Genomic DNA, 25,118 nt, shown 5'->3' with positions numbered 1-25,118 from the left:
TTGACCCTCACTTGACCTTGGGAATATGGCTGCTCTAATGTGTGGCCAGAAGCCTCTCTCTCCTCTGCCCCACCCCCACCCCCATTTGCTCTCACAGATGATAGGCTGGAAGTCACTGCATTTGGTCCAGGGCCCCATCTCAGTGCCTCCTGGCATTGCTCAAGGAAACACCTTTTCTGAGGAGTCCCAGAATAGGAATGGAGGGCCCCAGGCCACCTTCCACCACATCCCAGCCGGGCATATTCATTGCCTCCCAGAACCCTCCACCAGCCTCCCAAGGTCAGGGGTCCATATAGACACAAAGATCAACTAAGACAGGAAGCAGAGCGCTGAGTAGGTGTGGGGTGCCCTGGGTGGGGCTGCACTCTAGGTCATTCTCACTGGGGATTCTCAGGCAAGCCCTGCCTCTCTGACTGCTCAGCCCCTAAGTCTGCCAAGCTGTTGGCCTGCATTGAAGGCCAACAGAAGGCCTTAATTGAGCCTTGCTGCTTTATACCTTCTGAATCATTTTTAGAAATGGGACATACTTTGTAAAACTCCAGATTTCCTTCTTCTCTTAAAAATCCAGAATATCTGGCAACCCAGGCCCACACTTCTGAGGGGTACCTGCTCCTTTAGAGAAACAGACCTTCTTTCCCAGCTCACCACAATCTGCACCAGTCCCTCTTGTCTCTCTAATACTCACTAAGGGTCAGCTGCCACTTACTCTCCCACTCACACCTACAGCTTTGCTCGCCCAGGTTCCCTGCCCAAGTCCCTGTAGGCACTTGGGTTTGGCACCTGCTGGGACACTCTAGAATTCCAGGCTAGGGTTCTACTCCAGACAGGGCTGATGTCTCCTCTCAAGTGAGCACTGTGCTGTCAAGGTTTCCTCCAGCTGTGGGTCCCTGATCCCTAATCAACTCCCACTGCAATCAGGGCCTAACTGGCATCTGGTATAAGGCAGGGAGATATGAAGTCAATATGGGGACCAGGATGGGAGTACTGGGGACATGGTGTGGGCAGCAGAGGGAGCAGAAGTGTGGCACGGCAGGGAAGGCTGTGGGAGCAATGGAAATGGGAAAAGCAGGAAAGATTGGAAGACTGGGCCAGGGAGGACAGTCTAGGAACTGCAGAGGCAAGGCAGTGAGCAGGGGAAGCAGAGGCAGGAGGAAGCCGGGCAGGTGAGTGAGGCTGCAGAGGCTGAAACTGGTGGAGGTCTGTAGAAACCTAGAATCCTCCAAATGCAGACTTGGAATCTAGGAAAAGAAAAGCCTAAACTCTTAGGATCCTCCATTCCTGACTCCCAGGACCCAGGCCTACAGCTCAGTCCTACAGCCCAGGCTCAGTCCGAGATCAAGTCCAGAGGGTGCTTCCTCCAGGGCCAGGGCAGCTCTGAGCAGGCTAGGCACCAGGGGCTCTGTGAGCAAGGCTTGAGCCCACCCCCACCCCCAGGGTGTGGGAAGAAGCCTTCTGAATTGTGATGGCCATTCCTGCATCCTTTGCAAATTAGCAAACCCATCTCATCCCCCACCTAGAGCCCCAAAGGGGGGTGGGGTGGAGGGGGCTCTGACCCTTTGTTAGGGGAAATTTATTAATATCCGAAATATGCAGCAGCCCCTCCTCTCCACCCCAATCAAAGCCTTTGCAGACACCTGGGCCTCGCATTTGAAAGGCCCAGGGCCCTTTTATATTGGCAAGGTCCTGACAGATGGGGGTGGGTAGAACCAGGAAATTCTTCCAGCCTGGGAAACTCTTGGCTCTTCCCAGTCCCTCTCTTGGAGCTCTAGCTGCTACTGCAGGTAAGGCTGAGGAAGACCTGGGGAGGAAAGGAGGACAGCCAGCCAGGGAAAAGAAGAGGACTGGTGGGCCCTGGTTTGTCCCCGGCTCTGCCTGTCTCCACTGGGTAGCCTTGAGCAAGTCTCCACCCCTTGGTGGGCCTTGGTTTGTCCATATGTATAATGGGAGACTAAGTGGTCATTAAGGACCTTCCTTATCAACCTTCCTAAGACCTACCCACCCACCACTGCCTTGAACAAATCGCAAAGCTAGTGTCAGGCCAGGAGGGCCAGGAAAGGAGGCAGCTGAGCTTCAGTTTCCTTATGTGCTCACTGAGAACCAGAAAGTTCTGTGTTGCCCACTTTGGGGCTCTCACTGGCAAGGAGACAAGGTAAGGAAGATGACTTCATTGGTCTTTATTAACAGTAAGCCAACAGAACACAGATGAGTTGGGGAGACCCTGGGAGAGAGAGAGAGCACAGAGGCTGGACAGCTGCTCCAGGCCGTACTGCCCCACAGAGGATGCCCTGTGTAGAGAAGCTGCTCAGGCATTTTCCCACCCCACCCTCATCCTTCAGGGAAGGAGGGACCCTAGGGCAGCCCCTCCCATGCTTGGGGATTGAAGACACCAGAGTCTCTGGGTAACCTGTCACAGGTCACAGGCCTGGGGTATTGGTTGCTCTCTGCCTCTACCTTCATATCCATGCCCAGGGACCCGCGTGCTGAAGCAGAGTGGGCAGCATTGGGACCAGACAGTCATGCCTGTGAACCATCTCTAAGTCTCTTAGTTGCCTGGTGGTCCATAGCCAAGGTCAATTCCCCAGCAATGCCTGGAGCTGGTGGAGACAGTGAGGGCTGCCAGGACAAGGAAGAGGGGAGGAGAGGGGCCCTAGGTCCTGACTGTGACCCCTTGTCTCCACCTCTACAGGGCAGGTCAGGTGCCCCCTCCCCCAGTCCTAAGGGTGTCCATGGCTCCCCGCACAGGAGGAAATGGGGTCCAGTGAGGGAAGTTGTGGGGTCCTCCTCCTTCCCCTTCCGTCCACCTGCTTAACACCCTAGCTTAGGCATTGGCCCCTATGCTCTGTCCTCAGCAGGCTTCCCACCTCCACCCTGTGCACTGAGCCAGAAGTATATTCTATCTAAAGCACAGGATCATGCAAACGCCCTGCCTGCCCACGTCTCTGACTCCCCCACTCCCTCAGTCTTCATTCGCACCTGAATCCTGTTGTAACCTGAAAATACTTGCTTCTCCCACCATTCTCCCTGCTCACGTGCCCTTGGTCACTCCCTGGACTGCCTCCTGGCCCCAGGGGAGGAAAAGGGGGCCATAATCTAACCTCACACCTTGGCTGGGTGAGCGCCTTGGCCAGAGGCCCTCCCCACCCTGCCCTCTTCTTTTTCTCTCTCTCTCTAAATCTGCCCATCCTCCTGTGCCTCAGGCCCTACCTCCTTTAGGAAACTTGGCCTGCACCCGTGACCCCATGGGGATCTTTCTCCCACTTGACTTGCTAACCCTTGATGGGGCCTCACGAACCTTGGGACACCCGAGTGTCCCTGCCAGCTGAAGATTCCAGCTGCATTGAAGTGTATGGAGCAGGCTCCCTTAGGGAAAGAGAGGGGACTGAGTCCTGAACAGAGATGAGAGGGTGGTGCCAGCTGCCACGTGAGAAAGGGAGCTCACTGGTTAGGAGGCCTGGGGTCCAGTCCCCTCTGCCATGTGACCTTGGGTAAGTCCCTCCTCCTTGGCCTCAGTCTGTCTGTCTGTGAAAGAAGGGCTGAGCTGGCTCATCTCAGCTTTGAATGTCTGTGTGTCTGTAGGGAGCAGACAGAGGTTTTGGGAGAGGCAGAGGTTACAAAGAAGGGCTTGCTTTGGGGACCAGCATCACCATGGCAACCTCCAACAGCCTCAGGCCTCTCAGAACCCCAGAGGGTGTGCAGCTTCCCTTGGGGGCCAGCAGGGCCTGATGTCTGCCTTCTTTCCGTCTCACATCATGGATTCCTCCTCCTCTGCAATCTCACGGTCTACTTCGATAGCCGTGTTCTCGAAGCTGGTGATGCCCCCGTACTTGCGCATGTGCACCATCAATGGCTTGGGTGACTGGCTCCCAGCCAGCGTAGCCACGTACATGCCTGTCCGGTTCTCCTCCAGTGATGGGCCCCAATCCATGGCTGGCCGGCTCGCCTGCTGAAGCCGCTGCAGCAAAGCAACCACAGGGGTGAGAACCAGGGCTGGTGGAGTGCTTCTTGCGGCTGAGCACTGGCAAAACCCTCACCAAGTCACCTGGATTAGTCTTTACAAACACCTGGGGAAAGGGAGGGGGTGCTGTCACTTCCCCAGAGGAGTGTCACATGAGCGGAGATAATCCTGCCCTGCAGCTCACAAGTTGGGTGGGTGGTCTTTGGGCATGAAATTTAAGCTCTGCTTCCAGCATCTGTACCTTGGAAACAGGATGCCTTCAAAGGATGGTTAGCAAGGCACTGAGATAAAGCTCTCAGCAGGGTGCTGGCAACAGAGTAAGGCCCAATAAATGGTGGCTGTTGTTGTGGTTACGTGGTAGGCAGTCTGGGAGTCCACTCTGGGTCCCTTTCCCTAAATGCTGAGCCTTGAAGAGCTGGGAGCTTTGGTGGGACACCTATGCCCTAGTAGGATGGAGACCGAATGACCATGTCTCTCTCTCTCTTTTTAATTTTTCAGTCACAGTGGGTGGCATGTGGGATCTTAGTTCCTTGATCAGGGATTGAACCCACATCCCCTGCATTGCAACCGTGGAGTCTTAACTGCTGAACCACCAGGGAAATCCCAGAGTGGCCATCTCTGACATTCTGCCTCTGTTTCACTCTGATATCTGACCTTTCCCTCTCCCAGCCCAGTTTCCATGGAAGGAGGGAGTTGACTAAGATGATGACTAAGCCTGGACATTCTAGGGTTCCATCTTCCTCAAACCACATTCCCAAGCTCTCTGCCTGCCCTGCCAGGGAGAAGAGCCCCAGACTCTTCAGTGAAGAAAGACACCAACAGTAAGTGGAGCCACAGGGTGTAGGTCCCAAGGGAGATAATGCATGTGAGCCCTGGGCTAAGGGCCTCGCACAGCCCCATACCCACAGCATAGTGATGTCCATTAAAATGTGTTTATTGGAAGCATGTTACCCCACTGATCAGAAACCTGCCAAAAACTTGTCATCTCACTTGGAATGAAATCCAAAGTGCTCCCCTGGCCTCCGTGTCTTGGCCCCTGTCTATCTTTGTGACGTTGGCTCCTGCCACACTCTCTCTACCAGCTCTGATCCAGTCTCACTGACCTCTTGCAGGCCTCAAACATGCTAGCTCCTTCTGCCTCAGGGCCTTTGCACTGACTGTCCTTCTGCCTAGGATGCTCTCCCCTTAGCCATCTAGACATCTAAACCAATCACCTTGGTGATTTAGTCAGGTCTCTATCACCTCCTAAAAGAGGTCTCCCGTGGTCACCCTGGCCTGAACTTCCTTCACTCTCTATTCCTGTATTCTGGCTTGGTTTTGTTTTTAAGTATTACACTTACCACTGCCTTCATATGTTTGTTTATTGTCTGTCTCCTGCATTAAAATACAAGCTCCCTGAGTTTAAGGACTGAAATCTGTTTCCAGCTGCACTCTAGTGTCTAGACCAGGTTTCTCAACCCGAGAGCCCTGCTGATGCTGTGGTTAGAGAGGAGTTCTGCACACTGAACAGTGTGTGGCAGGATCCCTGACTTCTAGATGCCAGTAGCATTCTTCCTGTAACCCTACCCTCTCAGGACAATCAAAAAGTCTCTAGACATTACCCAGTGTTCCCTAAGGGCAAAATCACCCCTGATCTTGAGGCGATTTTGAACTGGCTTAAAACTGAGCCTTGTGCGTCGCAGCTCTGTGCTGAGGATGGGCTTATGTAATCCTTAGAGTATTCCTGTGAGAGGGTAGTAGTATTACCTCCAGCCCTACAGATACTAGCTGAAAGAATGGTTCTGAGACATTAGTTAAATTGGCCAAGGTCGCACAGGGGGGAAGTGGTGGTGCTAGTGTTCAAACCCAGGCAGTCTTGACGGCATCCTGAACTTGAAAATACTCTGCTTTTGTGTGTCTCACAGTACTGACCATGTTGATGACCTTTTTTTCTTCTCACAGCAACCCTCTGGGCAGGTATCACTATACTTAATTTCCCCCTTTTTTTTCCTAGGAGAGCGTGAACTCAGTCCCCCACTACCACAGATCATGCAGTCGAGTTTCCTACATTTGGGGAAATCACAGGGGTTAGCACATCTGGAGTGCAATGGATGAACCACACCCTGGAAAACCAGCTTCGTGATCATGGCAAGTCCCCTGACAGGTAAGGACACCTGCCCTCATTTTAAAGACAGAGAAAGCAAGCTTCAGAGAGGTGCACTCACTTGCTTAGGATCCCAAAGCCGGCAAGGGGCAGCCCCAGGACTCCTATCCCAGTGTGTCAGTGCTGGGAGCCCCGGTCTCTGAAGGTGGCACTCCTGAGCTGGACAGTGACTCCTCTGTGGGGCTCACAGAGCCCCCAGTGCCATGGCCCCTCTGCCTGACTGTGGGTGGCGGTGGCAGCGGGACAGGAAGGAGACAAAGCCAGGCTTGGGTACTATAAACTTCCTCCTTCCCTTCGCAGACACCCTGGCTCTCAACATGGAGACAAGTTTCCTTTAGTAGCACAGGTGGGGCTCCTGCAGTTCAGAGAGGGAAGGGGTTTGCCTCAAGTCACACAGCAGTTGGAGACAGAGCAGTGGCTGGACTCCAGGACTCCCCTGTGGCCTATGTCCACTTCTGCCAGAGAAGGGCTCTGAGCTTCTCTTCGGAAACTGGAAGGTGGGATGAGGGACAGCCAAGGAACAGCGAAGGTGAATGAGCAGGGGGGCAGCAGTGTGCTGGTTAGCAGGCTGGGGAGGAGTGGAGGAGCATAGGAGTCCTGATTCCTAGCCAATTTCACCGTTATAATTATTCCCGCCCTTGTCAATTTCAAGTTATCAACGATTTAACAATGGCTCACAGTTCTCCTGAGTATTTACCAGTTAGCTCTCATGAAGCAGTGCTGGTGGCTCCAGCACACTTCTGATGGTGGGCGTGAATGTGTGTGTGTCCCAAGGCCGTCTCTGGGCCCTAGCATGCTCACTCAGCCCTGCTCACTCTAACACCCTCTTGCCACCAGAGGACTCCCCGCCCACTGCCTCAGAAGTGGAGGACCCAGCGTGCCGAGGCACTTGAGGTTCAGAGGGGTGGGTCTCCAGCAGCCATACAGCATCCCGGCATGTCCACTGACCCACAGAGGGCCCCTCCTCCCATCTTCCGGGCCTGCAGAATCCCATGCCACACGGCCTGCACTCTGTATGCTCCCTGGGTCTCCCCACCAAGCCCTGGCCATGGGCAGGGCTCCTGGTCACAGAGGAGGGTGACGGCTCATCCCTGGGGTCCCTCCATGTTGCTTCAGACCCAGAGTTCCATAGGAAAGCTAGCAACCCAAGCTCAAGTTCTGACCCGTGCACAACTCTCCATGGGACAGTGGGTAAACCCCTTGTCCTTTCAGGTTTCCCCAGGACAGGGGGGCATTGGCCAACATTAGTGGTCTCTGGATTGCGCCCCTCCCCTGCCAGAGGCCCCGCATGGTATGAGGGGCCACAGAACAGGACTCTGGCCCTCAGAGCCTGCCACAGCCCAAGCCGATCTGAGCTGATTCACAACTCAGGCTACTGGTTAGGAAAAAAATGCTCTTCCCAGTTAAAAGCACCCTGCAGGTCCTGAAAAACGTGTTGGAGCAGAGATTGTCTGCTCTAGAGGTTGGGTGCAGAGCAGGGCCATGGGGTTGGGGGCTGGGGGCAAGCAGGGGTGGGGCAGACTCACCTCCCAGAGCGAGCCCTCCTCTCGAAGCACGGCTACCAGCATGCCGGCTGGGATCATGAGGCAGGACAGCAGGCCCATCAGGATGCCCAGCAGCTCTGCCCAGGCTGGGAAGCGGTAGCTGCCATACTCTGAGGGCTGGTACTTGACGATGCTATACACCAGCAGGGCCTGCAGGTGGGGGCTCCAGCGTCACAGAGGGCCTCGGGCAGGCTCCGGGGCTTGGGATAGCCCAGGTCTGAGCTACTGTAAAGCCTGAGATAGCTCAGCCCAGGGCCATCCCAAGGCCTGATAGAGCCCAGCCCAGAGCCACCCAGTCTCTGAGAAAGCCCAGTCCGAAGCTATACCAGAACTTGAGCTGGCCCATCTTTGGAGCCTTTGCAAGTCCTGAGACAGCCCTGTCCAAAGCTGACCCAATGCCAAAGCCTGAGATGGCCTATCCCTGAGCTGCTCCAAATCCAAGGCTAAGAAGCACAGCCTCACCACCCCAGCCCTAAAGCTCTGAAGCCTAAGAAAGCCCCACTCATTCTGCCAATCAAACACAGGGCCAGGCCCAGCACAGCTACAAAAGCTGGGGACACCACGGGAGAGGGGAGTAGACCGGGATCCTGGTACTCATTCTATCCCCCAGCCCTGACAGAGGTCCACTGAGGGCTAGGGCAGTCCCCCTAGACTGAATGCCCAGAAGGGCCCTGCTCTCACCCCTGAGCCCCCAGCCAGCAGCCCTCCCTTCCACCCTGGTTACCAGGAGCGTGGCTGGGGACAGGAACAGCCAGCAGGCCCTGAAGTAGAAGCCCGGCTTGAAGCCCAGCATCATGTGGATGTCCCGGCAGAACCTCTGGATGCCTGCACGGGGAAAGGAGGGGGAATGGCCCCACCCACAGCCCCACAAGCACCGTCAGCCCCTCCTCCACCCCAGTTGCCCCCACTGGAAACCCTGGCCCTTGGGACCAGGGACCCAGTGCAGGGGGGCTCCAGGGTAGACTCCCATTCTCCCACAGCTGGGAGCCTGACTCCACCTCCCACAGCCCCTCTCACCATACACCCGGGTGACGGCGAGGCACGTGGTGATCACCACCACCATCAGCCCGAAGCTGGCGCTGTAGTCGTCCAGAAGGACCAGCCAGTACATGCCCCCCTGGAACACAAGTCACAGGTCTGGAGTGCCCTCATCCCAGCCCCGATCCCCAGTGCTGCCCCTTCTCCAGGCAGGAAGAAGGGAGCTGGGAGCAGGCAGGCCAGTAGGGAGAGCAAGATGATAGAGTGCGACTGCTGTCTGCCTGCCAAGCCCTCTATACACACCATCCGATTTGAGTCTCACAAGCCTATAGCCTATATGTAGACCCCACTTTATCAGTGGGAAAACAGGCTCAGGGAGGTGAAGCCACTTGTCCTGAGGTCATTCATCAAGTGCAAGAATAAGCCTGGAAGACTTTTCAGACTCCAAAATCAGAACTCTGGGTCATAGGCCAAGCTGCTTCTTGAGAAAGAGGGTCTGGGGTGGACTAGCTTCCTCCCACAGAGGAAGAAGCAGGTAGCTTGGGGCGTGTTGGCCTGGCCACAGACAGCGCTGCAGGTGTCTGCCCCAGCCTTGCCCACCAGCTGTCCGCCCACCCCACAGCACCACTCACATCCGTGGTGAGGACCAGCCCCATCAGGTACATGGCCACGCAGATGAGCCCCGAGAACACAGCCTTCTTGGGCCGAAGGTAGTACGGGAACTCGTCCGTAACAGCTGTCACGATGGTCTCCAAGAAGGCAAACTGGGGGGAGAAGGGGGCTCAGAGTTCTGCCCCCACCACACACATACAAACACACACAGAGAGGTACATCCCACAGATGCAGATACACGCACAACACACACATATCAGACATACAGAAACATCATGTGAAGACATACACAGACATACAGGCATACATTTCACACTGGACAGATACACACATAGATACACATACAGACAGAGACACCCACATCACACACGGATAACTCATGCAGCGAGGCGCACACACATTGCAGACGTGTACCACGAGGCACACCCACTGGCATGGGCAGCTCACCTGGCTGTCCAAGCCGAGAGTCAGCAGCATGAAGAAGAACAGGAAGGACCAGAAGGGTGACAGAGGCAGCATGGTCATGGCCTGTGGGTAGACGACAAAGGCCAGGCCAGGGCCTGGGCCAAGGGCACACGGGGTCAGCAGCCTGGGGAACGTGGGGGCCCCGCATATGTACTTAAACACACATGATTACTACTTACACCCACTTGGGCCAAACCCAGAGATGTACACTCACTGCACACTTCCAACACTTTCTTAACTCCTAAGACACAGGCCAGCACACTGTCCGTGCTCCATAAACACAGGTGGATAAAAAAATGAATTAATAATGAGTACATGAGTAAACACAAGACCAAATATAAACCCTCATTTGAATATGCTTAAGTGCACAATCATTTGCATGAACAGTTCCACGTACACACACACTCAGATACTCCCATTGGTGCAAGATACTGATTCACAACATCATCCAAACCCTCAATTCACTCACACAGGCATCTCCATACAGGATGTGACTCATCTGGACAAGTAAGGCAAGTTCCTGAGATGTGACAAAACACCACAATCTCCTCCAGAAAGTCACTTCTCTCCAGACACAGATTGATACATACTCATTTGCACACCCATCCTTTTGCACTTGAACACTCAGAAAACAGCTCAGACACATTCATTTGCATGCATGCTATGCATGCACACACACACACACACACACACACACACACACACACCATACCCATCCACAACCTTGCTGGTCCACGTATATGCTCACTTGCCCAGTCCAGCTGTGCCAGATGCACCCTCCACCCACCAGGGCCAGGCAGCCTGCCCACCTGCTTTGGCTACTTGGTCCACAGGTACACCCAGCTCCTGAGACATGTAGCCCAGCACGGAGAAGATGGCAAAGCCAGCCAAGATGCTGGTGATGGCGTTGCCCAGGGTGACAATGAAGGTGTCTCTGCCAGGAGAAGTCCAGGCACAGGCCAGGGTGAGTGGCCCCCGTCCTCACCCACGAGGCCCTCCCTGGCGAGCCACTCTCCTACCCACTCCAGCCGCCAGGGTCCGGGAGGCAGCACTGACCTATAGATGTTCTGGTGAAATGTGTTGTAGGAGGCAAAGGTGAGGAGCCCCCCGAAGCCCACACCCAAGGAGTAGAAGATCTGAAGAGCAGCTTCAATCCACACCTGTGACAGGGAAGGATGCAGAGGGAGGGCAGAGAGGAGAGGTTGGTACACCGTGGTGCCCAGAAAGGGAAGGAGGTAGGGCGAGAGCCAGTTGACAGGCCCAGGCATGCTGTGATGAAGGACCTGGCTAGTGAGTGACAGCACCTGGGAGCAAGGCCTGCTCTAACACTGCAGGACTTGGTCAAGTTCCTTCCTCTCTCTGGGCCTCAGTTTCCCCATCTAGGATCTAGAAGATACTCTCTAAGCTTGGTCCAGTTCTGAAGAAAGTAGTGCCTTGTATAAATTTTCAGTAGATGTGTACTGACAATCAGCCCCTGTAACCCTTTTATTGCCTCTCGGAGTTGGAGGAACCTGGATTTGAATCCCAGTTCCCCCACTTTCAAGCTGTGTAGACTCTTCAGGCCAGTTACCTCTCCAGCCCTCATGTCCCCTGTCTGTACTGAGGGGATAGGAATGGTACCTGCCTCATAGGCTGGTGGTAAGGATCACATGACTACATTATGCACAATGCTAGAGCAGGGGCAGGCGTAGTCATCCACCAACAAATAAGAATGCTACCTGTCAGGACCATTTTTCTATTATTATTACTAATACCGTCCTTGGGTTTTACAGTCAGGTCTGGGAGGAAATCCCAACTCTGCTGCTCCCTAGCTGTGTGATCTGCTAATTCTTTTGGGCCTCAGTTTCTTCATCTGTAAAATGGGAGAATAATGTCTACTGCATAGGATTGTATATAGTAATAAAGGAAAAAGATACACAGTGCCAAGCACAGTGTCCGGTACAGGGGATTCACCATGAGGAAGATCCTCCCCCCACTCCCTTTCCCTAGGGAGTCTTCTTTCCACTCCCTAGCCTGACCTCTCCCTTTACATGCTGGCCTTGAGGGTCTCACCTTGGAAGACAACAGGTGGTGGAACTGAGGGGTGAGATAGAACTGGATGCCCTTCCAGGCCCCAGGGAGGGTGACTCCACGGACCAGCAGCATGAGCAGGATGAGGTAGGGGAACGTGGCCGTGAAATACACCACCTGAGAGACAGTAAATGGGGACAGAAGGGGGTGACCTTCTCTCTTCTCTCCTCCTCTCAGAAACCCCCATCTTACTGACTCACCTCCCCAACCTTCAGGTAGCCCAAGTTAGAAACAGCCACCATCTGTGATGCTCTCTTTCCTTCCCTCACTCCCACCACACATCGCTGCTTCCCAGGGCTGTTCCCACCCATCCACTCTCTCTCCCTCCCCCCACACAAACCCAGCCTGCATGGTCATCAGACATTGGACATGTCCAAATTCTCCTCTGTCCTGTCTCCACCTGTTCCCAAACCTCCAGCTTCATCCTCAGCAAACACCGTCAAGTCCCAAGCCTCTCACTGCCTTGGCTTGCACCACGATGACCTCTCCTGGCTTTCTAATGGTCTCCATGCTTTCTTCTAATGGTTCTTTTCCTCATGGACAACATCTCAGCACTTTGCAGAGAGATAAGTTCTAATTTATAAATGATTGAGTAAACCACTCAGAAGGTTTCCAACTCCTGAAACAGCTCTATGGCCCTTCCTACCCTCCATAAGCTACAGTGGGCTTTGTCTTCCCAGCTTCTAGCTGGTCTTTTTCGCATAACTTTTTCGCCTGACTTTTCCACCTGGGGCTGTTTCAATTTCCAGCTCCAGGCCCAGCCAAGTAGAGCACTCCACCCTTCTGCCCAGGGTGACTGGTCCAGAGATGAGTCTAAGACCCATCTGTCCAGTGGGACTCAATTCTAGGATTTTTGAAACCTAGGGCAAGGGAGAACACTAAGTAGGAAAGATGTATGCCTGGAGTTGCTAGGGGCAAGCTCATGAAGAATGAAGCCTAAGAAGTCAACCTGGAGGAAAGCATTGCTGAGAGACCAAGAGAACAACATTCCTCATCTGAACCGCTAGATCCAGCTGTGCCTGAAGCAGGCCCTCTGGACTTTCCAGCTGAGTGTGATAACTGGGTTCTAGTCCTTGCATTTCAAAGAGTTGTGAATCTTGCGCACCCTCCAGGCATTCAACAAACACTTGCTGAGCTTCTCCAAAGTGCCAAGCACTAGATTAGGATACAAGCTTGAATAACAGGTCCTGCCCTTGGCATGTTTCTAGTCTAGTGAACCAGCTTGGCCACCATCCGGCCCCATCTCCACGTCTTTCTTCAGGCAGCGCCTCCCCCTTCCCCAGTCTCAATGTCCTCTCCCTTCCCCTCTTCCCAGCTGAAGTCCATTCATCCTCTCAGGCTCAGCCCACACCCTGCCTCCTCCAGGAAGCCCTCGCCGTTCCCAGCCTCTCAGGCCTCCAGGGCCTCCCAGCTTCACCTTGCCCGAGGACTTCACACCCTTGAGGATACAGAGGAACACGATGACCCAGGCGAGCAGCAGGCAAAGGCAGAGGTTCCAGCGGATGTGCCCGGGACTTCCGATGCCCTGGCTTCCTTGGATGTGGAGGACGTAGCGGCTGTGGGAGACAAGGCCTGAATGTTCTGTGGTCACCTTGCCATGCTCCACAGACATGGAGTGAAGTTGTGGGCCAACCCACAAGCCTATCTGGCTATTCTCTGTTTGATTCCTCTCCGTCCTTCTCTGATCAGCTCTGCACCCAGGAGCTGGGCCTCTAGAGACACTATCACCCAGGCTCCTTCCTCTTCAGTTTCCACAGGGGTCTGGCTAATGGGAGGCAACAGCAGGAGACTGGATGATGCGTTCGGGTATTTGCGCACATGTGTGAATACATGTGTAAGCATGCACGCCACACACCATCAGAGGGTGTGGCTGTGACTCCCGTTTCTACAGCACAGCTCTGGCTAGGGGGCCCTTCCTCTGAGGCTTTCAGTCTCCCCTGATTCTGATAGCACTTGCCTCCTTGCCTCGGGGTGCTATGGCTGTCCCTCTTGCTAGTCCCTGGTGCCTCACATTTCCATGTGGATCCCCTCACCCCTGTGAAGTCCCTCCACTCACTCAACTCCTTCAGTGAAGCCCTGTGACAGTGCCATCTGCTTCCTGCCTGCTCCCCAAGTGATGCAGCAGGCCACGGTGTTGCCATGGAGACCCTAGGCTGCTGCCAGTGACCATGTCATGTTCTTTGGCTTTTAGTTGCAGACCCAAGCCTGTCCTTCCCCACTGGTCAGACATATTCCTCAGCAGGTGCAGACACTTTAGATTCATTTCAAATGGACAAATGAATGAACTATGTAATAAATGCAGGTTGGAGGCTAAAACATTTAAAAACATGGGGCTCATTTGGGAGAAAACCCCTAAGAGTAGCCTTTTGCAAGCAAAGGGTTATGGTTATCTGGTCTGTGTCATCTGGTCAGCCAATGGTCCCTACCTAGGAACAAGGCAACTCTGGAATGTTCCAGAACAGGATCAAGCATCAGGAGGCCTTGATTCTAGTACTGCCTCTGCCAGTAAGTACTGAGCAAGCCTCCGGGCCTTGTTTTCTCAGCTATAAAGTGGGACTTAGGGACAGGCCAATGGGCAGTGATGCCCTTCTGACCCCCACCACTCACAGGGGCTTGGGATGTGGCTGGTTCTGAGTTAACTGTGTCCTTCTCAAGCAACCCTTTACTCTCCTAGAGTTTCCTCTCTCCTTTTAGACTAACCCGAGCTGGTCCTGTTGACCCTGGTCTCTGCTAAGTGTTTTGCCTACTAATATATCCGGCGCTCAATAATCACAGATTGAATAAATAAACGAGTAACTGACTGATTCCATCCTATGAAGCAGGGACTCTTACTACCCCTTGTACAGAGGAGGAAACTGAGGCTCCAGATGTTGACAATGACTTATCATCAGCATCATTACTATCAGCTAGCATTTACTGAGCACTCACTATCCACCAGGCTGAGCGGCACAATTTATATGCCTTCTTTCCTTTAACCCTCACAGTAGCCTTCAGATACTATCACACCTGATTCAAAGATAAAGCATCACAAACCAAATAAATTGTTCAAGGCCACACAGCTGGTCAGGTGAAGAACTGGGGTTAGAACTCAGAGTCCATCCAACACAGCACCTGAACTCAACCTTTGAGGTGCATGTAGAGCCCCATAGGAGCACGGGCACAATCCTGCCCCCTGCCCCTCCCCGACTGCTGCTGGGCCAGCAGGGGCCTGACCTCCAGTACTCCTCGCTGGGGCTGACAGTGCTGGTGAGGTTGAGGGGCAGGGCCCCGTTGCCGTCCTTGGAGCCTCTGTGCTCGAGGCAGAGGTCCGTGTTCCACCAGTTGCCACAGTGTTCCCAGGGCAGGTTGCTGGTGAGGGAGGCGAAGAGGTAGAAGAGGACGTAGGCGATAATCATGTTGTAGTAGATGGCCACTAGGCCCACGATGAGCAGCATGGCCGCGCCGGCACCTGGATGCGGGAGGGGCGGCCTTCAGGCCAAGGAAGCCGTCCCCTTTCTAGATTTCACCTCCCTCTCTGCCTAGAGGGCAGAGAGTAGGGGGCAACCTCCCTGCCTCCCTCAGGCTTTCAACACCGCCCCCCGCCAAGGCCTCACCTTTGAAGAGCGGGCTGATTTTCCAGACGGCCAGGGGTCCCAGACTGGAGAACTGGCCCAGAGAGAGCTCGAGGAAGAAGAGGGGGATGCCGCAGATGGCCAGCATGAGGAAGTAGGGCACGAGGAAGGCGCCTGCAAGGAGGAGGAAGGGTAGGGAAGGTCTAGGGATGGGTGGTCAGCTCCCCTGAAAGCCTAGCTCTAGCCCCACCCCCTCCCATGACTGGCAGGCACCTTCACTTCTCATGTGGGGCTGGGCACTGCGGGACTGTCTTCTTTTCTGCCAGGAGATCACTGAGGGCCAAGTGGACATATGGGGATTTACTTACTTCTGTAGCCCTAGTGCCCAGGCCAGGACTAGGCTCAGATCAGACACGTAGTGAATGAGTGCATTCCCTGCCAGATAAAGTACAAACTCCTCAGTACAGAAATCGATGACCTTTAGAATCTGGCTCCTGTCTACCTGCTCCTCCCCTCCTCCCAATGCCACCTCAGATGCTTGTGGCTGCCACCTGTGGTCGCCTGTGCCCAGCATCCCTCTTCCTTTTCTTCTCATACTGGCAGCTAGCTCCTTTACAGGACTGCCCACCACCATATGGCTCTGGAAGGGCTGCCAGTCACACCAGCCAACCCCTGCCCACCCTTTCTGGGCACATATCCCAAGGCAGGCCAATTAGAGACCTTCCCTGCAATTCAACATAGATTCATTCAGAGGGAACAGTTCTGAGGAGGAAGTCATTCCATAGTTGTCTTTGGCCACCCCCGGCACACCTGTAGGGAGGAAGTCTGATCCAGGGAAAAATGAGGTCAGCCCACAGAGAGAAAAAGCCTCGGGAACCAGGGAGAGGGAGGACAGACCACTGTGGCCATCCCTGAGTTCTCAGAGCTTCAGAGGCTAGCACTCATCCCATACTTCCCTGTCGTCCCAGTTCATCTTGTCCTCGCTTCATCTAGTTTTCCTTGCATTTCTGTTGCTCTGCCAATATGTGCTTCTTTAAGGAGTTTGGTAGAGATGGGAGGAGACACGCAGTGCTGGCAGGGACAGATTGCTCCGGAGATGATAACCCTGGGGTGGAACGTTGGGTCGCCAGCGTGTGACCTTGGGCAAGGAACCTGGCCTCTCCAAGCACAGTTGCCTCATCAAGACAACAGTGCCCATCCAGGTGGTTGTCATCAGGGTTAAGTGAGGCAGGCCTGGGGCCTGGCAGATGGTGAGTGCTCAACCCCAGCTATTGGTGGTGAGACTTAGAATAGCCACTTGATGAAGAAGCAGGGACAGAGAATTTAAGATGGAAAAGATGTTGTGTTTGCAGCTTGAAAGGAAGGAACCAAGAGGCAAAGCTAGATTGAAGATTTAAGAACCCAGGAGTAACTGATTGATGGAGTGAGGTTCCAAGGGAGGTGAGGTGGGAGAGGAAGGAATGTGGAGAATACTGAGAGCGCAGTAACAACTGACAGGCAGATACAGACCTTTATCACAAAGTGGAGGCAGCCCCATCTGCCCATCACTCAGGGCCCAGGGAGTGCCAAGGCTTAGGGAGAGAATTGAGTGAGTATCCACCCTGGGGATGAGAGAGGAAGGAAGGGACTGGGAGAGGAAAAGGGATGAGGCAGGGTGAGCTCCTACTTCCAGCCCAGGTCACCACTTTCAACTAATTCAGCCCAGGGTCACACAGGAGACCGTGGCCAAGGTCACTTAAAACCTCACTCCACCCTGAGCCTTGGTCCTCTGGCCTCGACACCCCTCATGCAGGCATCGGGCTCATACCTCCTCCATTGGTATAGGCTCGATAGGGAAAACGCCAGACGTTCCCCAGGCCGACACAGTAGCCAATGCAGGACAGCAGGAAGTCCAGCTTGCCTGTCCAGTTCCCCCGGTCTGCGGCAAAGTCCACGTCCAGGTCTACATCGCCCTGGTCGCTTGGGGTCATTAGCAGGTCTGGGGTGACAGGCTGCCAGTAAGAGACACCAAAGAGGTGAGACAGAAAGGTGAGGCCAGGTTGAACTGGGACCCCCACCCCCCACCTCCATCTCGAATAAGAATATGAACTCAAACAGGGCTAATTGCAAAGAACTCTATTGGTTCAGATAATCAACTGCTCTCACTGTTAACCTGGGCTGACACGCTAGCAGGCAGGAGCTCCTCAAGATTTCAGGTGACTACAAACTTTTGAGAGTAGTAGGGTGGCTCTGGCACTAAGAAAGCTACCTTAATCTTAGTTTGGCTAACACAGAGGTCAAATCCAGTGATGGTCCTATTTTGATGATGATCTTAATGACAGTTACCATGCGTGAGCACTTATCATGCACTCACTGTGCGAAACGTTTTGCTCACATTACCTGGTTTCATTCCCAAAACAATTCTGAGAGCTAGGTACAAACAGAGGTACGTGCATACTCAATTGTGTCCAACTCTTTGCGACACCATGGACTGTAGCCTTCCAGGCTCCTCTGTCTATGGAGATTCTCCAGGCAATAATACTGGAATGGGTTGCCATTTCTTCCTCCAGGGGATCTTCCCCACACAGGGATTGAACCTGTGTCTCCTGCATTGGCAAGCTGATTCTTTACCACTGAGCCACCTGGGAATCTCTGAGAGCTAAGTATTCATCAAAGGGAAACTGAGGCTCAAAGAGGTATCAATGACACATCCAGAGTTTTTACAAGGCTGACTAGTGGGAGAACTAGGTCTCCAGTCCAGACTTCCTAATGCTGAAGCCCAGATCGTCAATCACCCAATGCTGGAGTTCTGCTACTCCATTCTGAGTGCCGTATTTTAAGAACAATACCAGCAGTTTGGAGCATGTGCACAAAGCAGGTGGCTGGACTGGAGCATGTTCAGGAAAAGCAGTTACAGGAGGACAAGAGGAAGAAGTGGGCCCTTAACATAGAAAGGATGGGGCGTGGAGGGAATGTGGGCTCCCTTGGGTTTAGATGTATGCTGTGTGGCTCAAAGAGGCCTGCTGAGGACTATGAATTTTAGTTCCGAAGCAGGAAGAAGCTACTGAAGCCCCAGTCTATCTAAGGAAGTTGTGACCTTCCTGTCTCTGGAGGAGAGTTGCTTGCACAGAGGGGAATGGGAACCAACTGTCCCTAAGATCCCCTCCCATAATTTGAGGAGGGTGGAGAAGTTCACTGGGCATCCTCCCTTTAGGCTGGGGCTGGGAGATGGAGGCCTTCCTCAGGGTTCTTGGAATCCTGGCCCAAGCGATGTGAGGTAGTGTGTCCGTGAGTTGCCTGGGCTTTGGACCCGGAAGGAAGCCCAAAGTCCCCAGCATCTAAAATTCACACAGCAGCTCCCAGAAGTGCCTCTGGGAATGGGGCAGGAGAAAAGGGGCAGTTAGATCTTTTCTGCTTGACTCGGAAAGCCATGTCCCATGTAGAGGAGAACAGAGCTGCAAAGAAGGCAGGTTATCAAATAGCGTCATGGTTTTCAGAGAGGAAAAAGGACCTCCTGCTTCCTGCCGAGGAACGACCACGGGAAGCAGTGAGTCCACTAGACTGGACGTCAGGAGATGATGGTTCTCACCCCAGGTCTGTGCCAGTTCACTGTTCAACCTTAGGAAAGACTCTTCTGAGCCTTAATTTCCCCATATGGACGCTGAGGAGATTTCCAAAAACAAATCACTTGAAATGTTTGTAGATGTTTGAGGGAACAAGGGATTTTTTATTCAAAAAAGTTTGGGGAAAGCTGGGTTATCACAAGGTAAAACAGGTTTCTTTGTTGAAGGACTTGTCATATCCTTTAATGGGCCACCATGCATTGTGACTCTCCAAGTAGGGACTACAACAGACAAGTATCCTCCAATTCTACTTAAGAAAAGGGTTTCAAGGAGCTAGCATGCTGGGATATACTTGGCAGAAATGCAGGTTTAGATAATCTTTAGTTAGTAGTCTTCTGGCTCTGATGATCTGTGAGGCAGGATTCACCAAGGAGACTTCACTGCAGTGGTCACGAATCAGATCAGGTCCAAGCACAGGGATTCAGCAAACAGCTACTACCCGATTTGTTTTATCTCCTAAAATTGCCCTTCCTGGCACCAGCCCAAGGAGGTGTCTACATAAACATCAGGTGACAGAGGAAACTTTGCTGGTGACTTGTCATCTGAGCAGTGCTAGGATGAAGATGGTGAAAGGAGGGTCCAGGTGTCACAGGACTGGAGGTTTCTGGCTGCTGTGGCAGAATGGCAGAAACGTGGTAACAGCATTGGGCCCTCGGTGATAATGACAGCCGTGGTGGTGGTCCTGCCTGAGGCTGGCTATCGGCCAGAGGGGCAGTGGTGATGGGGGCAGCCTAGCATGATTATGGGTGATGGTGACAATGAGGAAGAGCATGAAAAGCTGCTTTTCAAGTAACGGGGCTCTAAGGGTTGAAACCAGTATGTTGCTGGTAATTTCTTAGCTGTGATCTCAAACATGCTGGGGTGAGGGTAGCAGCAGTTCCCAGACCTGTATGAAATCCACCTCTTCCCTCTGATTCCCCTTTCTCTCTCCAGCTGAATGGGTTTCAGCCGTCTGGAGCCACTCCCTCCCAAGTGAGCTCTAAGAGGGGTAGGGTAGCAGCCATTGACACTGGCCCCTGGTATTGGATGGGGAGGAAGGCCTGACACCCTGTGAATCCCCAGTCCCATTCAGGCCAGCTGGCAGGAGGGCCGGATAATGAGGTTCCTCTGATCCCTCCTGAGAAGCTGCTGCCCTTTCTGTGTTCACAGAGCGGTCCTGGCTCTCTGTTTCCATGGTGACAAGAGTTTCAAGAGCAGGATGCTGTCAGCTCCTCCCCCAATCAGAGGGAAACCTGCTTCTGCTCCAGGGACAGAGGATGGGGTCCTCCAAAGCTAAGCCAATCCAAAACCCATGTGGTACCTCCATCTCAACCATGGGGTAGATCCCAGGGGGCTGGCACAGCAAGGATGGAACTAATTGAAAGACAGGAAAGCAACCAAATCAATGGGGCAGGCTGGAAGCTTAATGAGTAGCTTCACACTTCTGCCTGAATGTGAGGCTCCCACCCCTGATCTCCCCGCTCCCCACCCAGAGTCACGGAGGAACACAAATCTGAGCTTGCCAGATCCACACCCCACTTTTAGGGACCAGCAAATGTAGTGACCAGCAGCAGCAGGTCTGGGAGAGGTAGGATTTCCCAAGCCAAGGCTCTCATACGTTCTTCAGGATGAGAGAAACAATAGGAATCTGGAGTCTGACTTCATCATTGTGCAGATGAGGAAATAAGTTTCAGAGGAGAAGGGGTGAGCTCAAGGTCAAATGGTAAGTTAAGGGCAGAGCAAAGCCAGGACCCAGACCCCCGACTCTCAGTAGTATGCTCCTCTCTGAACAACACCATTCCTTTGCCACACTTGGTACTTCCTCACTCCCTGCCCACTTCCCTTAAAGACCAAGAGAAGGGACCCTGAGGCCAAGGGCCCCACCCCTGCCCTGTTGGTTTTAGGTTGCTCAGTTTAACCTTTAGGAAAGCAGTAAGTTGCACCCCTCTGTGCCTCAGTTTCCTTGTCTATAAATGGGGGATAATAAGACCCATCTCCCAGAATTGTTGGAGAATTACTTGAGATAAGGTTTCATACAACATGGGTATTTACATAATGAGTGGCCTTGTGCCAGTGAGGGGCGGGGGCTCTTGTGAGGAGGGAGAGGAAGGAGGAGAGAGTAAGATGGAAAAGAACAGCGGCTGGACTTAAGACCCAAAAGACCCACAAATGACCCTAAGAAGTCACTCATGTCAGTAAATAAAAAGAACCCATTTATCACAGTAGTTCCACACTCAGCTGTCCAAGGGCAGAGAGCTTGAATGAGTGCATGTTGGGGGTGAGGGTGTGGCTTGTGGGAGAGGGGACAGTCAACAACACCAGCTGCTGTGAGTTCATGGTATCCCCCCACCCCAGGACTGCGGTGGGGGGGGGTGCTGCTTTGGTGCCCCTCACCTGGGACAGAGCAGCAACGGTCCAGGTTAGAGAACATACTTCCCCAAAGTCACGGGGTAAGTGGCATTTGCAGAAACACTATCCAGGAGTTTGGACTCCTTGGTTAATACTGGTACTTTTAAGCCCAAAGCCAGAAACTTCCCCCAAGACTCTCCCTTCTCATGCACTTGCAACTTGGCTGGGAGGTCCAACCCCAAGGACAAGGTGGGGAGAGGCTAAGGTCTGGGCCCAGGATACAGAGACTTGGCCTCCTCTCTCGTGCCAGCTTCCACCCCACCTCCCGAGCTGTGGGGTCTTGCATCTCTTCCCTCCTTGCCTTTGCCTCCCTTGTGTCCTGCTGAGGGGCAGCCTGGGGTCTTAGCAGGGAAGCTAAAGCTGCCAGGAGAACGAAGCCGACGGGGAGGAGGAGGTGGTGGGTGCTGCAGGGCAGGAGCACCTGCAGGAAACCAGAGTGCCCCTGCTGGCTCCCTGAGGCTGCTTCAGAGTGCACAGATAAGGACCAGGTCCAAGCCCCCACCCCCATTAACCCAGCTCAAGGCTGTCTCAGCTATTCCAGCATCCCCCACTCCCCTAATTAGCTCCTGGGGGAAAGGGATGCAGGTACTGGGGAGGGGCGAGTGCCTAGCCCCGGCACCCCTACCTCCCGCCTCCTGTGGCTGCAGACACCTGTTCGCAGAACTTAGCCCAATGAACCCTAGCCTCTCTCCCCCTCCCCTCCCCCTCTTCCGCCGTCACACTGCATCCGGACCCCCAGATGGGGAAGGCCACCCCTCCCCACCCCGCGCAGATCGTGACCCCGCCCCTCCCTGCAATCCAGCTCAGCCGGCCTCCCCCAGAGCCCTGAGCCGAGTGTAGGTGTCCTCGCCAACCCTCCCAGGGGGCTCGAGAGGGGGCGGGCTTCTGCATCCCTCCCTCAGGTGCGTCCCTGACCTCGTGCCCTACCTTGCGAAGGTGAGCTCCCTGGAGCTTCTTCATCTTGGAAGGCAGGTCGCTAGGGCTTCCCAGCTTGGCTTTTCCTGAGCGCAGAGAGCGGGCGAGGGAGCAAGAGATCGTGCCGCTGGCCGGCTGCCGCGCCTTGGCCTCCGCGACTCCCGCACACCGGCTGGGGGGCCGCGGGCGCAGGCGCTGCCGTCTGCTGCCGGCGTGGGGCGCGGGCTGGGCGCTGCAAACGCCCTGCCTCTCCCTGCGCAGCGCCCGAGGCTGGGGAGGGGTGCACCGCTGAGCCAGTGTAGACTCCCAGACTGATGGGCTGACTGATGGACCGAGGAGGAGGGAGGCGGGGGGGAGGGATGCGCACCCCCGCAAGCAGAGCTGCGGATTGGAGGGGCGCGAGCGCGTGAGGAGGGGAGTCTAGGAAGGAAGCCCTCGGTGTTGAGGCCTCAGCTGTCGCCCCCTGCGTGACCTTGGGCAAGTACCCTGCCCTCTCTGGGCCTCCCTCTCCCTAGCTGGGCAATGAGGGAGACAGGCCACACACGTGAACGCTAACAGCCCGGTCTTAGGTTCCAGCATCCCTGTGCCTCCTCTTTTCTTTGTGACCCTGTCCACGTTACTTAAACTCTGTGCTGTCGCTTCTTTACCTGGAAAGTGGTAACAACAAACTTACCTTCCTGACAAGAATGTGAGGACTCCAAGCAGTTTGTGCATAGAAAACATTCAGCATAGGGCCTGGCACATTGTAGGGGCTCAGTAAACATTTATGGATTTGTCCATATGGGTTGTCCACTCTTGCCAACAAATGAACAGCCAATAGTCAGGTATTTATTCAGTCACCTAATCAACCAATATTTATTGAGCACCTGAAGTGTGCCAGATCCTGGGTTAGGTGCTAATATTTTCTCAACACAGTGACCTGGAGAAGAGGTTATTATCCTTATTTAACAGAAAGGGAAACTACAGCACAGAGAGTTTGAGTTACTCAAGTTCACAGAGCTAGTGAGGGACCTTGGTGACAGTCAGGCCTCATGGACCTTCTAGACTAGTAGTGGTCCTGAACATGCCTCTTTCCTTGGGATGAAAGTGAAATAAGAACTTTGGGGTGAGGGGAAAGAATAGGGCAAGTGCCACTGTATGGCGACTTAGATCATGAACACGTGGGTTCCTGTTCCCCAGAAGTATGACCTTGAAAATGTTCTAGTTTCCTATCTGTAAAGTGGGCCATCAGCCAGTTTGGGCTTGGCTGACTTCTCAGAGTGTTGTGAGGGTCCAGTGAGCCCACAGGTAGGATGGGAAATTATTAGCTAGGGCTTCCCAGGCGGTGCAGCGATAAAGAATCTGCCTGCTAATGCAGGAGATGCAAGAGACTCGGGTTCTATCCCTGGGTTGGGAAGATCCCCTGGAGTAGGAAATGGCAGCCAACTGCAGTATTACTGTCTGGAAAATTCCATGGACAGAGGAGCCTGGTGGGCTATAGTCCATGAGGCCGCAAAGAATTGGAAATGACTGAGCAAGCACAATTATATGCATTGGTTTGTGGAACTGAACCCATATTTGGTAGCAGGCCCAGCATATACATTACAAATCATGCTCCTTTCACTCTCCAAAGTGTCCCAGTTCAGGCATTGCCCTACTGGCAGCCAACATGGGGAGGTCTTTGGGGAGAATGAGATTAAGTGTCTGCTGCCTCTCCTCTCCTTGGAGTGGGAGACAGGAAGAGTTTAAAGCACAGCACAGGGTTGGGTAAAGGGCCTGGCAGGCTCCCAGGTCTACCTCTCCTCCCCAGGTCCCATTTGTTGTTCTTCAGTTGCTGAATCGTGTCTGACTCTTTGTGACCCCACGGACTGCAGCACACCAGTCTTTGCTGTCCTTCACTGTCTCCTGGAGTTTTCATGTCCATCGAGTCAGTGATGCCATCTAACCATCTCATCCTCTGTCGTCCCCTTCTCCTGCCCTCAATCTTTCCCAGCATCAGGGTCTTTCCTAGTGAGTCAGCTCGTGGACAAAGTATTGAGTTTCATCTTCTGCATCAGTCCTTCTAATGAATATTCAGGGTTGACTTCCTTTAGGATTGACTGGTTTGATCTCCTTGTTGTCCAAGGGACTCTCAAGAGTCTTCTCCAGCACCACAATTCAAAAGTATCAATTCTCTGGTGCTCAGCCTTCTTTATGGTCCAGCGCTCACACCCATACATATCTACTTGAAAAACCATAGCTTTGACTATACAGACCCTTGTCAGCAAAGTAATGTCCCTGCTTTTTAATATGCTCTTTAGGTTTGTCATAACTTTTCTTCCAAGGAGCAAGCATCTTTTAGTTTCATGGCTGCAATTACCGTCTGCAGTGATTTTGGAGTGGAGTGATTTTTAGGTCCCACCCAGCTGCTCCTTTCTTTAAGCCTGGCCTCACAGGGCAGGCAGGGCCTCTCCAGACCCAGGAAGGAAGGAGCCCCTTAGCCATGAATGTGAAGTGAAGGGGAATTCATTGAGCCCTACTGTGTGCATTGATGAGCTCATATCCAATATCTAAATTTTAGTTCTTTCCAACAGCCTGGAGAGTCAACTTTGTGCTTCCCTATTTTGCACCTGAGGAAACTGTCTTCAAGGAGTGAAGTTGTATGTCCAGGGTCACAAATCACTGAATCTTGGAGCTTTGAAGATAAAGCCAGGAGGCCCTTAGGCCATGCCTCAGTCAGTTCAGTTTAGTCACTCAGTTGTGTCTCTTTGTGACCCCATGGACTGCAACATGCCAGGCTTCCCTGTTCATCACTGACTCCCGGAGCCTGCTCAAACTCATGTCTGTCTAGTTGGTGATGCCATCCAACCATCTTATCTTCTGTCATCCCCTTCTCTTCCTGCCTTCAATCTTTCCCAGGATCAGGGTCTTTTGCAA

General features: G+C 53.6%; 1 protein-coding gene and 1 non-coding gene across 4 annotated transcripts; both read right to left on the bottom strand.

Moving 5' to 3' along the window:
• Positions 1 to 2,154: 2,154 nt before the first annotated feature.
• Positions 2,155 to 22,430, bottom strand: SLC6A7 (solute carrier family 6 member 7). Of its 3 annotated transcripts, NM_001102231.1 has the most exon segments (14): positions 2,155 to 3,952; positions 7,625 to 7,792; positions 8,367 to 8,467; positions 8,660 to 8,759; positions 9,253 to 9,384; positions 9,680 to 9,792; positions 10,507 to 10,631; positions 10,754 to 10,857; positions 11,750 to 11,884; positions 13,185 to 13,323; positions 14,981 to 15,215; positions 15,361 to 15,492; positions 17,126 to 17,309; positions 22,236 to 22,430. In NM_001102231.1, coding segments are annotated over 14 exon segments (1,911 nt in total). In that variant the 5' UTR covers positions 22,269 to 22,430; the 3' UTR covers positions 2,155 to 3,742.
• On the bottom strand, positions 5,946 to 6,106 carry LOC112447633 (U1 spliceosomal RNA). The gene has a single exon (XR_003035823.1). It is a non-coding gene; the product is annotated as a U1 spliceosomal RNA (small nuclear RNA).
• Positions 22,431 to 25,118: the final 2,688 nt, after the last annotated feature.

The sequence above is a fragment of the Bos taurus genome, chromosome 7, assembly GCF_002263795.3.
Source record: "Bos taurus isolate L1 Dominette 01449 registration number 42190680 breed Hereford chromosome 7, ARS-UCD2.0, whole genome shotgun sequence".
NCBI lineage: Eukaryota > Metazoa > Chordata > Mammalia > Artiodactyla > Bovidae > Bos > Bos taurus.
This window is presented reverse-complemented; position numbering and strand designations above follow the sequence as displayed.

Bases quoted from the DNA above. Each gene is read 5' to 3' on its own strand.
- SLC6A7 (XM_005209606.5), bottom strand. From the start codon at position 15,952: ATGGTGGTGGGCAGTCCTGTAAAGGAGCTAGCTGCCAGTATGAGAAGA. The intron at 13,324-14,980 runs GTCAGGCCCCTG...TGTCTCCCACAG, and splicing joins CCCAGCGAGGAGTACTGGAG to CCGCTACGTCCTCCACATCC. The intron at 8,468-8,659 runs GTGAGAGGGGCT...TTCCCCGTGCAG, and splicing joins CGCCGTCACCCGGGTGTATG to GCATCCAGAGGTTCTGCCGG.